At 42.4% G+C, this 18,382-nt stretch overlaps 1 protein-coding gene across 2 annotated transcripts in view; it reads right to left on the bottom strand.

Annotated features, from left to right (window-relative positions):
- The window catches only part of PLOD2 (procollagen-lysine,2-oxoglutarate 5-dioxygenase 2), a 74,654-nt gene that overhangs the window by 35,707 nt on the left and 20,565 nt on the right, over nt 1-18,382 (bottom strand). For both annotated transcript variants that reach the window (XM_063132146.1, XM_063132147.1), the window contains exon 3: nt 14,827-14,963. In XM_063132146.1, the coding sequence (XP_062988216.1) occupies nt 14,827-14,963 (137 nt within the window). The remainder of the gene's footprint in view (nt 1-14,826; nt 14,964-18,382) is intronic.

The raw sequence follows: 18,382 nt of genomic DNA, 5'->3' as shown, positions 1-18,382 counted from the left end.
GAAGTTGGCTTAATATCTGGGCTTGTTTTTCATAGTTTCCCAGATTGGATGTAATAGAAAAAGAAGGTTAATTAGAAACTTCCTGGTTTAATCACAACTTGCACAAAGGGTTGGCATGCATAGGCAATGTGAATGAGCCTATTTTGACTTAATAAACCAAGATAGGATTGTCCAAATGAGCACATTCTGGATAATACTTCTGCTTTTTAAACTATTCCCATCATCCAAGTGCTTCTCTGACTTAGCGTTCAGAACATGGATTAGCATGAATTAATCAATAAGTAGTGGTAGGGACCAGAAGTTGAAAGACTTGCTTGCATGGGGAGGAGCGGCCATTCTCCCCAGCACAGGTAAGTCAGGGCCAGGGCAGCTGGCATTATGGCTGTTATCTCCAACCTGAGTTCAGAGATAGCAGGAGGGACGCGCTCCTTGGAGCCTAAGCCCCTCCCCCTGGAAGAACCCTAAGAGGCTGCCCAGGATGGATTGGGGTACCCCATGGGCCAGAGGTTCAGCACTCCTGAATTAGTTGGTCATGCAAATGATCTTGAGTGAACACACCTTAAAACGATAAAGAAAAAAGTAAATATTGCAAAACACAGAGAATGCATTTAAAAAACTGTATAAATCATATACAATTATTCTGCTTCTATTTATCATGAGAGGGTACACGGAACATAGCAGAGCACTGAAGCCCAGCAATTTGACCACAGTAAAGCCTGGTGTGCCTCCTTCTGTTTTCAAAGATTTCACCAAAGACTTATCACACATTTTCAAGCCTATCTTGGCAGCAAGGTCAGCTAGAAATTTACTTCTTCCCTAGAATATAAAAGCGGAGATTCTAAGGGGCGGACGAAACATGGTAAGACATACAGTCACTCCACATCTCTTTCTTCTTTCCTGTGATACAAACCAGATGTGATGTCATCATAGCATAGATGCAAGGCAGGATGAAAGGCATATGATGACATAATGCCATGGCTATTTCTTTTCTTTTTTTTAATGACATCTGCTTTGGCCCTAAAAAATGCTGAACTAAATGTTCATTACGACATTTCGTGCTCTTTCTGTGCTTGCTCAAAATACCACAACCCTGTAGTGCTGCATGTGTAATTCATGTGGCATTACGTTAGATTGAAGCTGTTCACTCTTTCATAGTTGTGCTCTTGCACTCCAGTCCCAAACACCTGTGATATTCAGTGTTCTCTGCTAGAAGCACCAATTCACATAACAACTTTCCAGAGCCTAACAGAGTGCTTCTCATTCGTTTTATGGCAACGAGTTGTTTAGGATGAAGCATCCTGAATGCTGCACCACATGATATCACGAACTATGACATTTTTCTGGTGTTGCCAACAATTTTTAACATGTTACAGGCAGGTATTTGAGAAGAAATGTTTAGGAGTGTAGCACTAAGCATCACACTCCTAAACAAGGCCTCACTGTGCACAGTTGACAAGAAGTAATTCCAAGGCGAAAGCACAGTGGAGCGCATAACAGGTTGCTTACATCAACATGGTTTATAACAAGCACTTGTTTTGTTCTTCCTTTGCCAGCTCATGTTTCCCGGAAGAAAATTGATATATTGGCTTTGGTGTACCAACTTTTGGTACAATGAGATTATCACAGGTTGTTATTGCAGGTCCTAAAACAAGTGCTGGATCACAACAACAGACACCATTGTTTGTTTCCCTATACACCAAGAAAAAAGCTGACAGTAAAAGAGCATCATGCCTTGTTAGAATGATTCCACTGCAAGTTCGTTAAATCAAAGAGGCCTTTGTCAAGGAACCGGAGCAAATTATTGACTTCAATCCATTCAGGCTAATCACTGCTCTGCCATCTTCATGCTGTTTTGCTTCTAACGATTGCCTTCTTTGCAAATACAGTCGACAAAAATATGCAGTCAATAAAATGCAAAGACTTCTTGCCTTCCTTAAAGTTACATAGCTCAATTACTACAGGAAGAACCATTGGATTACAAATTCGCAGCAGCTGTTTCAATGACCTTTGGCAAGCCACGGAGCCCGGTATTGCTCTCTTTGGCGTAAAATCACAAAGTTTTACATCTTGGTGTATGTGGCGGCATCTGCGCTCTCATATTTGTATGTTCCTAGCTATCCCCAATTGTCCTCCTGCAGCCCTTGAAATATTTTCTGGGCGTACACATCCATTACTTGTGTATAAAGAAGATTGATGCCTTCTTCCATTTCCCCTTCCTCCACCCCAAGCTTGCCAGAAAGTATTCTCCTGCTTGCCAGTACTTCAGCAGTCCAGGATCCTTGGCCTGCCTCCATCCTTCCCTCCCGGTTGGTCTCCTCCTCCTCCCTCCTCCTCCACAATCTCTCAGGCAGCTATCAATGCAAATACAGAGAAATGTCCTGTAGTTTGGCTGCTTTGGTGCTCTCTCTCTCTCTCTCTCTCTCTCTCTCTCTCTCTCTCTCTCTCTCTCTCTCTCTCACACACACACACACACACACACACACTCAGAGAGAGAGAGAGAGAGAGAAAGAGAGAGAGAGAGAGAGAGAGAGAGAGAGAGAGAGAGAGAGAGAGAGAGAGAGAGAGAGAGAATGAAATACCTTATTATTTGTGTTCATTTTGTAACTGTATATGCATTCAAATTAGTCTGGACTTTACAAAACTGTGCAGGGCAAAGAATAGGAGTAGGGAACTTCTTCCAACACAAGGTTCCAATTCAGTTTTGGAGAAACTCTTAAGAGCTGCATTCCAGTAGTGGGTGAGGCCAAAAGGAAAAGGGGTGGGGCCAAAAATACCCCCCCCCCAATAATACCAGCTTACTCTGGGGAACCTCAGAGGGCCAGATTGGGACCCCAGGCCTGAAGTTCACCATCCCTGACATCCCTATCATCCCACCACCACCACCCACCCACCCCAAACACTGTGATGGATGTGGTCCATGCCCAGGGATTCTATGAGATGGGATTTTTGTATTTAGCTTGATCATGGATCAGCAGGTTAACACATTCCATGCCATTTCCCCAGGACAAAGTGCCACTAAGAATGCAGTCTTTACTGACCTCTGGTATAAGCTCACCAAATTTTTAGATGAAGTACTTTGAGATCAGGCATTTTGTTTTGTTTTTTAACTTTTACTTCAAAAAAAAATTAAGCAGCTTTTACATTTTTAAAATATGATGCAAGGGCACAGATAGGGTTGCCATGCATCCCAGAAAACTGAGAATGTCCTGATTTCCAGGACATTCTGAAATGTCCTGACCGGCTGGACAAGAATCCCAGATTCCTGGACCAGCTGGCTGGAGAAATTCTGACCTCCAAAATGGTGCCTTGAGCCTGCTCAGTGGAGCGGCAGCAGCAGTGAAAAAGATGCATTAATCTGATGCCTTTTCCAGAGCATCACCGCTCCTCCACAGGCTCATCTGAATCACTCATCGTGACTCACCTTATTGCTCCTGCGGATGCGTAGAAGAGGAACAACAGTGAGGAAAGGAGCACCTGAGTCCCATGCAATGCAAAGGAGTTTTTTGAGCTTGGCTGGTTGTGGTCAGATCTTTAGGGTAAGCCTGGGGCGGAGCTGCTGGGTTATTTGTGGGGGAAGAAAGAGTTTTGTGGAGGACAGGAGGGAGCGAGTGGGGGACGAGGGGGTGAAGGAGGGGAAAGGAGAGAGGGGAAAAGGAAAGAATAGTCACTCCCCCAAAAATCGCCCTTCAAAAATCCACCTCCTTGGATTTGGGTTGCAAGCCTCAAATCTGTTACTTGGAAGTAAGTTGCAGTGAATTTAAGATGTCTGGTTTTACAGTTGTTGATGTTTTAATTGAAAATTTGGGCTTTGCAAAAATTGGGCTTTCCCTAGACCTTTATATATTGCTGGATTTTTTAAAAAAAATCCTAGCCTCACCCACCCACCCCAAAAAATTGTCCTGGTTTTGTGGATTCAGAATATGGCAGCCCTAGGCACAGATCAAATACAAAACACAAAATTGTTACAAACAAAACACACTTCAAAAAGCTTTTAAAGACTCATTCCACAAAGAACAGAATCTCTCTGACAAATAGTATTATTTTTTCTGAAGTTTTGCACTATCATTTTGGGGCATAATATATTTCATTTGTTTCTTTATAAAGTTATAAACATACAATAGAGATATGCTTCTGAGAGAGGTAGAGACCAAAATCTTTTAAGAAAAATATTTGTAAAGTAGCCTATTATGCAGGTTGGTGCAGGACTCTTGCAAAGACTTCTGGGGCAAATATTTGTCACAACACACATCCCACTTCTCAGCCCGTATTCTCTTACTGTTGATCTTCCAGCTGTTTGAGATACTTTGGAGTCCTCCATCCTTTCCCCAAACCACCTTCCCTTCTCTTCTCTTCTCTTCTCTTCTCTTCTCTTGGAAAGTAATTATCAAGTGCTCAGTCTCAGGTCTCTCCTTGTGATTGATCAGGAAGCCAAAGTGCAAAACAATTTATTTTATTATGCAAACTACAGTTAGAGCAGCACTGCTTCAGATTACAATCAGAATTCGCAAACAGCCCTGTATTCTCTAGACAGCCTTACATAGACAGCTTTGCATAGGCTACAAGCAACTCTCTTTGGTTAATGTACTATGTTAGATAGTTGCAATGAAAACTAGCACCAGCCGTCTCTTTGACAACTACGGTGGCTGGTTAAACCCCTCCTTTAGGATTGGTCTTTCCAGAGGGACCTTCCCTGTGCTGCCAGCCTTTTGGAGCGTCTTACATGTTGATGTTGCTCCTCTCGCCAAGCCCAATGTCTCACCCTTTGAGCTCATATTTCTAACCGCTCCTGCTCTGGCATTCCCATGAGTGAAAAGGGTCCTGGCTGGGTACTTTCCAACTGATTAACTTGCACTGAACAACGTCTACTCTAGGACTGCCAGTCTCATGCAAACTTGACACTTCTGCAAACCCCTCTGCCTCCTCTCCCTTGGACTCTGAATCACCCATGTCATTGGGGGAGCCACTGGAGAGGTGCTGGGCCCATTTCGTACAGTAATCTAACAGTGGCAGTGGAAGCAATTCACATTAGTACCCACAGGGCCATCTCAGCCTAGAGAGGAAGACATTTTCTGGATGTACCAATACATTATTAGGGTATAGTCTAGTATAATGTCCCCCTCTCCCACCACAAGCTGGCCAGAATGCATTCCCTTGCTGCTGCTACTCCAGCATCCTAAGACCCTTGGCTGCCTCCAACCTTCCCCTCCTGGTCTCCCCTCCTCCACACTGCACCAGGAACCTTCAGCACCATTAATAGAACCTGCATCCAATTCAGATGGTAGAGGAGAAGGAGCAGTGGAACAATATCCAGGAAGTGGGAAATTCCAGATATCACAAGGTAAAACATGGGAAGCTTATTTCCTCTTCAATGACATAGTAGCTTTAACAAAAAATAAAACTAGAAGTGGGAGGTTGAGCAAAAACAAGACATGCAATGAACATACCATATTATGTTCAAAGATGGCCTATATGACTAACAGCTGGCGCAAGATCACTCTCTGGCTCTATTCCAGCAGTAGCGGCTTTAGAGAAGAGTTAGGTATGCGTTTGCATGGCAAAATAGGAGATTCTTTTTCCTCTCACTTTGCCAGGCTGCCTTTTATTAACTCCACTTACTTTGTTAACTCAGTTTATGTGAAGCATTGCCCAGGATGCTTGAAAGAATTATGTCACCTGGGTGAAGTAGGCTGGGCTAAAAGTGAGACATCTGTGGTCTACTTGCAAAGTAGGCTTGTTCTGCAGCAGCCAAAACTGCATCCTATCCCTGGCCATCCATCTCTGGCCCCAGTTTCTCAAAATACACTTGAAAATCTTTTCCCTTAAAAAATACTATTTATTTATTTATTTATTACATTTCTATACCACCCAATAGCCGGAGCTCTCTGGGCGGTACTACACCATCAGCAGGAGAATAGGAACACTTCAGTAGCACTTAGGAAAGGTTCAATGATGGCTTCACCTCTCCTTGACAGAGCTGCACCCCACACACCACCCCCAGAACTTCTGTCACAGTGCTGATGTAGCGATTCTAGTGGATATTGGAACCCAAGTGAATGGAGCATCCCCGGTTACAGAACCAGAAAAATATAGCAAAGTCTTCCCTTGCACCAAAACCTATGCTTGGCTACCAATTTGTTCATTATGGAATCTTGTTGACAGTATGAACTCAGTACAATTACTGTCGGACTCAAAAGAGCAGGGGGAAACCTTGTAGATGTGAAACATGGGCAGCAGGTCTAATAAAAAGAGAACTAATGTGGCAAGGTGGACAGAGTGCCAGACTAGGCCCAAAGACACCATGGTTCAGTTGCTCACTCACCCAAAAAAACTTACTAGGTGATCTTGGGCAGTTGTTGCCTTACCCCAACCTATCTTACAACCTAGGTGTCACCATGAATACTGCCCAGACTCTTCGAGAAGGTTAGGATAAAAATCTGATAGATGGACCTAGAACTGAACATGCATGAAAGGTACAATGTAATCTCCCAGAAAGTTTAAGACTGCTGAAGTGGATACTCAGAAAATGGGAAGCACCCCAGAATTTTATCAAGGAGCAGTAACATTCTTTAAAGCCATTGGTCATGCTGATTAGAAAGTATGGGAGTTGCAGACAAGCACAGCTGGAGGCTGTGAAGATGGGAAAGCCTGCTTCAAGGAGTTAAAAGATTCCCCTGCTCAAAAGTAGAATACTGTAAAAGGGAGGAATTTCCAGAGGAGGGGAAAACAAACACAGAAATCGGCTCACTCGTACCAGGTCCAAGAAGTAACGTACAATGACTGAATGGAGCTCTGTCAGAATGGTGGTCAGAATGGAGCTCTGTCAGAACCCTAATCTGCATTAAAAAAAAACCAGCAGCAGCATAACTGTTTAGTTATAAGCCATTACAGAAGCCACACTGCCATAGAAAAGTTCCAGTGCAAAAGAAATGCCTTGTTCAGAAGTTATTACATGATTCAGCTGGGCACTTTTCAGCCTTTATGCTTAAAAAAATCCTTAGTATTTTTACTAAGAGGGCAACTTAGCTTGCAAGACTAGCTTGATGAAAACATGAAGTTTCAAGGTTGTTGCTTTTAAAAAAGCAATCTTTTCACAGAAATCTTGTTAGCTGCAAAAAGGGAAGTATATTTGACTTTATTCTGTTTTAAACTTACGGTTTTTATGTTATACTTTACTATGTAATAAGTATTTTGTGGTTTTAACTTTTGTCTTGTAAACCACTGAGAGAGCTTCAACAAATGGGCAATATAGAAATGTAATAAAATCCAAGTATTTCTGAAAGATACTCTCCTTTTTAACATTGAACTTGATATCCTTTATATTGGTCAGACTCAGTCCTTTGTTTCTGAGATAGGTAAAACGTTCATTAATATATTGCTATAACTGGTCTCTCTTCCTTGGATCACAGAAAATCAGAGTAAAAATATACAGCAGCTCTTCATATTGTCCACTAAAATGTATCTAATTCTACACAATTTCTTGGCTACTAAATACTTTGCATCCATAAGCAGAGCTGCAGGCTGTTCCCCAAACTCTGAGAACTTTTTGGAATTTTTTTTTGGATTAAAGTTCTGCAATTTGCACAGATTTCTGAGCAATTTGCACAAACTATGGCTGAATTTACGTGAATTACACAAATTCGGCCATACCATGCATAAGTTACATTTGGCCATAAAGTGCACAAATTACATATATTTGGCTGTAATTTCCATAATTTGCTCAGAAAGCTGCACAAATTGCAGAACCATTTCCCCCAAAATGCACAAAATCCCCCAAAATCCACAAACTGGCCCAACTCATTGTGGGTTAAGTTGGGCACTGCAGTGGGAACTGAAATGAAGTCCAGGGGGCTGAGCTTCCACCCCACCAAACACTGAACTCCACCCCACTAAACAGATTTCTCTGACATCCCTAGTCAAGAATGACTTCACAATAGAAAAAGTTGAAAATGTCAACCCAGTGGAAGGCTCCTGTTTAAAAGGTAAATTCCAAGTTGAAGATCATTAGGAAAGGAATTGAAAATAAAACAGCCAATACAATGATGCCCCCATACAAATCAATGATGTGAACACATTTGGAATACTCTGTATCATTCTGGTGACCGCTAGAGATGTATGAATCAACAAAAAAATGAACTTGCCAAAGTTCTCCGAATTCCATCTCAAAACTCGTTCCGACCTGAGTCCAGATCAGATTAAGAGCTTTGGGGTGGGTGGGTGTTGTTTTCTTTTCACATGAAAATCTGTCTGTATTTCCCCAAATGTAAGCATCAATTCTGTGCGTCTCTGAAATATACACATTCATCTCCCATTGTTTAAAGCATACTTGTATGCATTTTACAAAAGTATGCATTCTTTCATGTGCATTTTTCAATGTACACATTCTGTCAAAGGCCTTTTTGTTTTTCTCCATGGCTCACACTGCAAGTTTGGAAATATATAGATTTCAACCACAGAGCCCACATTCAGTCAGAAAGTGTGAACTGGGTAAATCCTGATCAAAAATGAACTAAAACAAATCTCTCATACATCCCTAGTCACGTCACCTAACAAAAATGCAGAAAATGGAAACCCAAATGATCAAGCAACTGGAGCAACTCCCCTATAAGGGAACTTACTGTAGGGAAAAAAGCAAGTACAGTGGGATGTGACAGAGCAGAGGTGTACAAAATTATGCATGGCATGGAGAAAGTGGATACAGAGATTATTTTCTCCCTTTTTTGTTATATTAATATCTGGTATCATCCAATGAAGCTGAATGATGGGAGATTCAGGACAGACAAAGGAAATACCTCTTAACACAGTGCATAGTTAAACTGTGGAATTCGCTACCACAAGATGTAGTGATGGCTACTAACAGGGTGGGCTTTTACAGGGGGTTAGACAAATTCATGGAGGATAAAGCTATCAATGGCTATGATTCATGACAATAACAGAGGTAGTATGCTCCTCAAAACCAACTGAATGGGAAGATACCTCTCTGTTCGTGCCCTGCTTTTGGATTTCCCATAGGCCTCTGGTTGGCCACTGTGGGAGCAAAACGTTGGACCAGATAGGCCTTTGGTCTAATCCAGGATGACTCTTCTTATGTTAAGTGGTAATTGTGGACACTACTATTTTTCAGAATTTAATTACTATATCTGGTGCCATAGCAAGCAAGCTGATATTCCCATAACCAAGAGGTGTACAGATAGTATGCTTCCATATTAGAGGCAGAGAATGTACCAATAATTAATTTCAATCAACATTAAGAAAGAAATTTACAATAACAGAATCCAAAAATACAATAAAAACAACAAATCAAAACCAGAACTTATTAAAAGCAAAACAAAAATGTAAGCAGCAGCAAGTTTAATTAGGCAACAATTAAGATTGGAGAAATGAAGAGGTCAAAGCCTGGAGCCAGAAAGACCTTCATGTGGATGCCAGAGGAGGCTCCTTGGAGAGAGTCTTTCAGAATTGGTGCACCATCACTGAAGGACCTCTGATAACCACATGTTATATCTAAGATGGCAGAGAGACTCAGAGAATGACCTCTGAAGATCTCCAATAACTAGAACACAAGAGAAAATGAGTTCCATCGGACATGTCTGCACAAGACTTTTATCCTGGGGTCATCCCTAGGTCATCTCTGTGTGTCCATATGATGCACAGGGGATCCCAGGGACAACCCCTCTATTTTTGCAGGATAACTGATCTTGATTTTGCCGGTGGTCTTGGGACCATCTTGAGACTGCGTGAGGTGTGGGTGCCTGTCCCACCTCGCGAGTAAGCGCAGGAGCAGAAATGGGCACAGAGCTGTGCGGCACGGCTCCATGCCCATCGGGAGATAGAGTGGCAGCAATTTCACCACCCCTGGTATAGCAGGGAGGGGGTTTGGGGGCCAATTTCAGAGAGGGAGGGGGTTTTTTTTCTTACTTTTTCGTTGGAGTAGGGCCTTGCTCTTGTGCAATCGGCCCTGCTGCTTCAAAAAAAAAAAAAAAAGGCAGCTGTGACATCCCTGCTTCCTCCGGATGTTGTGTGCCATGTGTGAATCCAGGGGGAGGAACTCACGATCAGCGTATCAAAAGATCCTCCCTCCTTCTACACCCTATGGTGTAGACATGCACATCGATCTTGAATAAGTACAGTTGAATGCCATGCTGTACTTTATGTAAAGGCAATTAATCCCACTGAACAAGAAAGATGGGAGAAAGCTCTGCTGGTTTACAAGAGGAAAGGGGGAAAGGCAAGTATTCCTCCACAGCTCCAAGCGGAACGGCAGGTATTTAGGAACTTTGTGGGAAAGGAAGCCTATTAAATAATATGTATAAATTTACCTAGTGCGTTTATGAAGACTCCCACTGTTTTGCTTCTTCCAAGCTTTGGCAAGAGGACAAATGTGAAAAGTGTGCCTTGGAGTTCCTCCAGTTTTCAAAATAAATAAATAAGAATGTCTGGCTGACGCTGCAGACAACCCTTCATTCAAGCTGGCAAAGCCCACATTTGACATAAAGCACAGTGCAAAACAGGGAATAGCCTGATGGAGAGGAGAAAGTGGTGGCTGGCTGAGAGTTGTACTTTCTCTCTTTCCAAAGCTGCAGCAGAAACTTTCAGCAAGTGACAAGAACCAGATGCACCCTGGAGGGCTGCTACTCAGACAACATTTTCCACCACGAGGTAGAATGACCTAATGTTATTCCTTTGCCTTTTCGGTCCCAGATTGGTAGCATACTGAGGTATGCAGACTATTTTGATGTGGTAAAAGTGGCATCCATATGAAAAGGGATAAGTTTACAAATTCAAATTGCATCTTTGTTATCCATTATAATTACATTTTGTTAATTAGCTTCTTTGAAATTCTCCCTGCCAGCATTCAATTGAACCTATATATCTGTTGTTCCTTTGCTCAAAGTGGCTACTTATCCAAACATTTTAAAAAAAACAACACATTCATAAATGGCACTGGGATTACCAGGCTCTACTTCTTGAAGGGTATGTGAGGCACTACTGTGGAATGTCTCAATCTCCAAGACTTTTAGAATCCTAGTATTCTATCAACATCTAGATTTTCATGACCTATATCACCACTGAGGCCCAAGTACTAAATGGCACCCATGAGAGCTTTCCTATACAAGAAAATACCTGCTTCCAAGGAGGCATTTTCCTCAGGAATGCAGTGTGTGCATGGGAGTGGTGGGGGGAGCATGCCTGCTGCAATCCAAAATTATCTGTCCCAAGAGTTGCTATCTGCAATTTTTTTAAAAAAAAATCTTAAATGCAAAGGTCCATTGTCATCATGTCTACTTTGGCTCTGATGCCAGTAATATTTATTATTGCTGAAGGTGACACGATGGAGCAATTGTTTCCAATGGTGAAATTGGATAATGAAGAGCTCCAAAAGATCTCACCAAGCTGGAAAATGCACAAGAAAAGTGATTTCAATGAAAGGTAACAAAAAGTGATGTGTATTCAGGCAAAAACACACACACACCAAACAATCCTAATTTCACGTATACACTGATGGGAGTCTAAGCTGGCACTGAGCCTGATTGGAAAAGAAATCTGGGGACATGGTGGATAGTTCAATGGAAATGCTGTTATTCTCAAACTCTCATAGTTCCAGACCTGGGTTTGCTCAATGAAGCTGAATGGTGGGAAATTCATGACAGATAAAAGGAAGTACTTCTTCACACAGGGCATGGTTAAGCTATGGAATTTGCTGTCACAATATGTAGTGACAGCTACTAACCTAGACGGCTTTAAAGGGGGATTAAACAAATTCATGGGAGATAAGGCTATCAATGGCTATTACTACTCATGACTGCTCTGTGCTCCCTCCAGAATTAGAGGCAGCATTCCTCTGAATTCCTGGGAACATAAGCAGGAGTGAGCTGTTGCACTCATGTTCTGCTTGTGGGCTTCCCATATGCATCTGGCTGACCACTGTGGCAACTGGAAGCTGCACAAGACAGCCTGATTCACCAGGACACTTCTTTTGTTCAACTGTTACTATTCAATTCAAACATTTTTTTAAAAAAAAGTCAGTTACCCATCAAATGAGTGTGTGCTCATTTAATCCAATTTAACCAATGTAAATACATTCCCATGAACCCATAAAATATTCCAAATACTATTTCATACACAGAGAGGAAGATAATGTGTTATCATTATAAACCTAGAACCATAGCATAGTAGAGTTGGAAGGGGTCCGCAAGGCCGTCGAGTCCAACCCCCTACCAGTGCAGGACCTAATGAGTTGCTGAAGATGAAATGTAAATCAAGTCAACCAAAATACACTATGTAAATGTAATTCCACTCTGTGGCTGCATTCAAACAACATGATGGTCAATGGTGGGGTAATAATCAACTCAACAGTTGTTTATCTAGGGGGTACTCCCCACACAACATGATAATAATCAACTGTGGTGTGGGTGAGGATCAGCGTTGAGTTGACTATTAGTTCACACTGAGTTGACTCACTCATCCCCCGCCCTCTCTTCTCGCTCAGTCCTCCTGCTACTATCCCATCAGCTATTGTTGCACAAAAACTATCCTGCTGACAGGACTAGAGCGGCAGCCACCGCTTTGACCACTCTTGCCTTGCAACTCTGTGGCTGATGAAATAACCAATGGTGGCCAAGGAAATAACCAACGATGCCCTCCACACAACACAATAACTAATGGAGGTTCAAACAGCCAAGTGAACCCAGTCAGAGACACATCAGAGGATTCTTCAATGTATTTTGGTAGTGAGTACTGCAGCTAGGTAATCTAAGGCTCTGAGCTGAATGATTTTATGGGTACCCTTTAGATAACCATGTGTATTACTTCTGTTGTAAAGCACCCAACTAACATTTATCTTCTGCCCACCCACCCACAACCACAATCCCATGCTTTAAAACTGCTTCTACTTTCTGGATATGTTAAAACAACAATACAAGTGTTTGCCAATCCTGATTTTAAAAATAATAACAATAACAACACACTGCAGTTTTGCATTTTAAATGTACTTCAAACACAGCATCATCATGACAACAGGTATAGAATGGAATTTGCTTCTGATGGCCTCATCACCTGCCACTCCCTGGATGGTCATTTAGCAGCCTCTTGGGCTGCAGGGCCCTGGATTTGGCCCCAAATTCCAGCTCTAGCTGCACCACAGGCGGTAGTGCATGGCCTATGGCTGCAATCAGTACTTTCAAATGCAAAGAACTGCAAATATTTATTTTATTTATTTATTTAAAACATTTGTATCCTGCCCTACATCACTAGGATCTCAAGGTGATGTACAGATAAAGTCATACATCATAAAACAATAAATAAACACAGCTAAAGGTATTTCCCCACTAACAATCCAATCATGAGGGCAGAAAGACTTGCCAGCAACAGCAAATGCAGCTCACTCCAAAAATGCCAATATGTACAAAGCACAATCTCAGAAGCTGAGTGTGCTGTCCCAGTAGTTCACCTTCCCACTCTCCAGTCACGAGCCTGTTACAATTTTGAAATTACTAGCCCTGATGGTTGTGTGCTATCTGCAGTATTCGAGGCAGTAAGCCCATCTGCACCAGTTGCTGGGGAACATGGGTGGGAGGGTGCTGTTGCACCATGTCCAGCTTGTTCATCCCTAGCTGATGGCTGGTTGGTCACTGTGTGAACAGAGTGCTGGACTTGATGGACCGTTGGTCTGATCCAGCAGGGCACTTCTTATGAACAATGAAGGGTATGGATTTCATGTCCTGAGCTTGTACTGTTGGAATGTAAGCGCATAGGCCCCTCTGTGCATATGTCACCTCCAACATGTGGAGGTCAGGATCAATTAATAACATGGGACAGCAGGCACGATCCCACCTGCAGCTGTTCTTAAAGTGGTTAAACTAAATGCATGCAGAGAACGAGCATGGCAGCCTGGCTTCTACTGGCTTCTACTTGTGAACAGTAGAAGAGAAGAACCTTCCGTATCCCTGGAGGCTCTTCACAGGATTGAAAAGACTGATTTTCCAGTGTTCTCATTTGCATAGAGAGCCTCCATAGAATACAGGAGGCTCTCCTCTTCAGAAAGTCTCCCTCCATATGTAAAGGGCAATGAACATGGCAACAGAAAGGGTGGTGCCAGCGCACTTTCTTTCCTCATGCATTTAATTTAGCCACTTTGAGAAAACACCTGAGTAGGGCATATGTCTGAGCCTCATTTGAGTTACAGATTACCAGGGTTCAGACTTGCAGCTTCTTTCAATGACAAAGCCTGGAGAATGAGAAGTAAAAGAAGAGAGTCTTCAAGCAAAGGTCACGACCAAGTAACTGCAGCCAGTTTCCCATACATCTGACTTCCACTTCAGAAAGAATTACGACATCAGTAAGGCTTGTGCCCCAGCATCTGACCTCCTACTTTAGAAATCAGGCTTGATTCTAAGTTAACATGAGATTGCCGTTACTCTGCTACTGCTCCCTATGCATTCTTCATCGAAACACTTGCTATTTTAGTGCCATTTCGTTACTCATTTTTTTCTGACAGGAATTACTAACTCATAATACTGGAATGTTTAGTTTGGGCTGTGTATCTCACAGCTTGTCAAATCTAGATAACATCCCCACCCCATGAGGAGTACAGCAGCCATGGCCCTGAGCAGCTTTTTACAGCTGTAAATCCATTGAATAAACACAGTCTGGTCCACATACAGCCTGACATCTCTGCAAGTGGAAAACAGGCACTAACCTTCTCCAGTTGAAAACTGGGGCAGAGGGAAAATATAGGCATGGTAAAGTGACATGTCAGAACAAAACCCAAAGTTTTACAAGCTACATACTGACTGAAGTACAAAAGCCAAAACAAGGAATTTGTCTTACCAGTCAACATACATAACCACCAAATCCTCCCGATCAGCATACGTCTCCAGCACAGATTTCAACAGGCGGACTTTCTGGCCTCCTCCAATAGCGTTTACAACTTCTCCTCCTTTCCATTCTTCACCTTGACCAAGAACCTGGTGATATGTACACAGTGGTTTCTCTTGAATTGAGCAGCATTGGCAAACCAAACAACAGGCACCATTATATCTAGGAAGAGTTTATTTAGTCCCAAAACAAACAGAACATAAGAAGCTGCCTTAAATGTGTCAGGCCTATGGCCCATCTAGTTCAATGCAGTCTACATTGACTGCCAACAACTCACCTGGGTTTCAGACAGGGGCCTTTCTTAACCTTGAGTTTCTTATCCCAGGATCTTTTGCATGTAAAACATGTGCTCTGTCACTGAGCTATAGCCCTCCCCTTTGCCCTATTGGCCGGTCAACCAAACACATATTCCAAATGGTCATCTCCTCTATGAGCAGGATTGTTCCTGCAACAGTAGGTATTGTTATGCCAATGGAGAGTCTAGCTTAAAGGAATTCAGTCATAGCTCCTTCTCTTTCTTTAGCACAGGGCTGAGGAATCTTGTTCAGTCTGAGGGCTGAATTCAGTTTCTGAGAAGCTCTAGGCGGCTGCATTCTAGTGTTGGGTGGGGCTGAAGAGAAAGTGGACAGGGGTAAAGCGGTGGGGACAAAATACCTCAAGAAAGCATATATTATAGCTTAAAGGTCTTCCTATCAGTAACAAAGCCTTAGGGGAGGCAATTTTATTCTTTTAGAACAGGAAGAAGAACTGCCCCCAAACTGGGAAACAATGAAATGATGGGCAGTTGGGGGAAAGGGATGCATCTTGGGAAAGAAGTGTAGATGGGAACACCAGAGGACCATACTGTGACCACACAAGGGTCAGATTTTGCTCCCACCTGTGATTTAAGATGTTTAGTCAACCCTGACCAGGGCCTTAGCTTCAGATACTAGGTTTAAGTTGCATTTTATTTATTAAAACATTTGTTTCCCAGCCTATATCACTGGAATCCCAGGGCGACATACAAATAAAATCAGAACAATATAAACATAATTTGCACACCTAAAATGCATTAAATCGTTAACAAATTAAAACCAGATTTTTTAAAAAAGCAATAAAAACAATTAAAACTATGCCTAACCATGGAGAATTTAGCCCTCAAAGGCTTTGATAAAGAGCCATGTTTTAACTTGGGGCCAAAATGAAGACACTGTCAGGCTTCCAGGGGAAGGGTATTCCACAACCGGGAATCTGAAGCTAAGTGTGAATCTAAAAGGTTGATGACGTATCTCAAACTGGGGTTGGCCGGCCAGTCCACTGACTGGTCAAATATAGTCAATAGACCTGACCACCCATTATTTGTCTGCAGTCAAATACAAACAAATATTCCATGAAGCCAAGCTGTGTGACACGTGAGAAGAAATGCATTGGTGGTGGTGGTGATTTAGTTGCTGGTAACAAGCTCCATTTCGTTAGGAGGGGCTGGTGTGGAATCATTAAAACCAACTGTGTGTGTTATTGTAAGGTTTCTAGTCTCCAGGCCTTCAACGTCAGAACTGAAGTTCTGTCAAAATTAGACAAAATGATTCTAGCTGGGTTAGAGTGAAAGCCTTTCACTCACTACCCCCACCCCACCCCCAGTCCTGAATGCTGAGGTGGTCATCCAGCGTGACAGTGACTGGCTACGGACAGTCACCTCACAAATCTGAAAGGCCTGGGGGGTGGGGACGTATAAAGCTAGGGAGTCTTCTGTTGCCATTTGGTCTTCATCCAGGTCTCCACTCAGGTCTTCATCTGTGAAACTGGTTTTCAATCCAGTCTTCATTTTGATCTTCGGTCTTTGTCTGTCAGCTGGCTTTTGGGCCTGGGAACTTCTGAAGCCTGTCCTACAGGAAGATCCTTACTTTGGTAAAGTATAGGATAAGTAGTACTTTACTGTTTTTGCCTGCAGCATTACTTCAAAGGGTTTCTCAGTTGTTTAAAGGTTTCCTCTTATTGTTTTGTGTGACTTGATTCCCTCTGGTTTTGGTACACCTCTTTTACTCCTTTCCCCCTTCCTTATCGTTAATAAATTTCACATCTATTTCAAAGCTTGTGTGTGCTTTAATCCATTGAAGCCTCAGTACTAAATTTAGAGCCTTCAGCTTTGGTCTATTTAGAATTCTGTGAAACAGAGGGTGTCAGCTTGAGCCCTCATTTCTGTGCCCCAAGTATGTCCTGAAAGGTCTGTGTTCCTTCGCTCAGGCTGGGTTGGACATTAAGGGGGGGTGGCAGTCTACTGGATAATTTGTTTGCCCACAGAGCAGTGGGGAGTTGGGAGTCTTGGGATAACCCATCTTAGCCCTCCTACTCCTCCCTTCCTTTGTCCTTCACAACAGGCTACCTTTTAATTTCATTATGGTCTTGCTTGTTAACAAGGGCAGGAGTGAGGACTGTTGCCTCCTGGCCCTGCAGCAGTCAGTGCCAAACCTAGCCAGCATAGCAAACCTTTTCCTATTAGGCATTTGCCATAACTGCAGGAATCTCCAAACAGGAAAATAATCTGTCACCAGTGGCAAAAGTCCCTGCCTAGGACCGCCTGCGGTTCCATTTGTTTGTTGAAGGAATGTCTACCTTCTTCATCTGATCTGGCTGCTTGTCTGTAAAGTTCCTATGAGGGATTGGACTCAGGTCTAGAAAAACAATAGCTGTTGAAATACTAAAGCTATTGATTAAAGTAAAACACAGAAGATACTGGTGCAAGTGAGACTTTAAGGGTGCAATCATATGCATATTTAGACAGGGGGGAGTTCTGGCTGGGGAATGCTAGGACTTTTTCTGTCTAAACATGTATAGGATACCCCCCTTAAATGTTAAACAGTTGGGAAAAGCAAACATATATTATTGTTCTGAGGAAGTTAGTTTAAGTATCCATAACTGACTGAATGTGATATTTGATGAGTCAAACGACCAGATCTGTTTTGGCTGGTCAAAATGTCCAACCTCTTCTAAATCAAACACCCACCCAAATAAGATGCTGTTGTTACAACAGTAATCCTACATAGTGTAATAAAATGGAAGCATTTGTCCCTCAGTCCACCCTTCCACAGAAGGAACACTGCTTTCCTCTGACATTTTAATTCCAGAAACATTTTATGTCAGTGAATACAAATGGAAGTCGTTTACAAGTAAGCATGTTTATGGTGTCACCTTCCTTTATTAAAAACAAGTCAAAACAAAGCCTTACACACACACACACCCCTTCAAATATCATGCTTCCAACAGTTAATACATATTAAGCCAGCATTTCATCGCCCATAAATTTTCCATGTCCTAAGCAACACTGAGCACAATGACATAACTCAAGAAATATGAGAGACGATTCCTAACCAAATAGTAACCCAGCAATTATTTTCCGCCACATAAAGTTACTCACAGCACCAACTTGCTGAGAAAAGAAAGAAAAGGGTTTATAATTCTGAAAATAAGATAAGCACTAGTAATATAATATTTGGAAGTATAAATTGCAATGGTGGTGGAACAGGAGTGT

This window comes from Elgaria multicarinata, chromosome 8 (assembly GCF_023053635.1).
Source record: "Elgaria multicarinata webbii isolate HBS135686 ecotype San Diego chromosome 8, rElgMul1.1.pri, whole genome shotgun sequence".
NCBI classification, from domain to species: Eukaryota; Metazoa; Chordata; class Lepidosauria; order Squamata; family Anguidae; genus Elgaria; species Elgaria multicarinata.
This window is presented reverse-complemented; position numbering and strand designations above follow the sequence as displayed.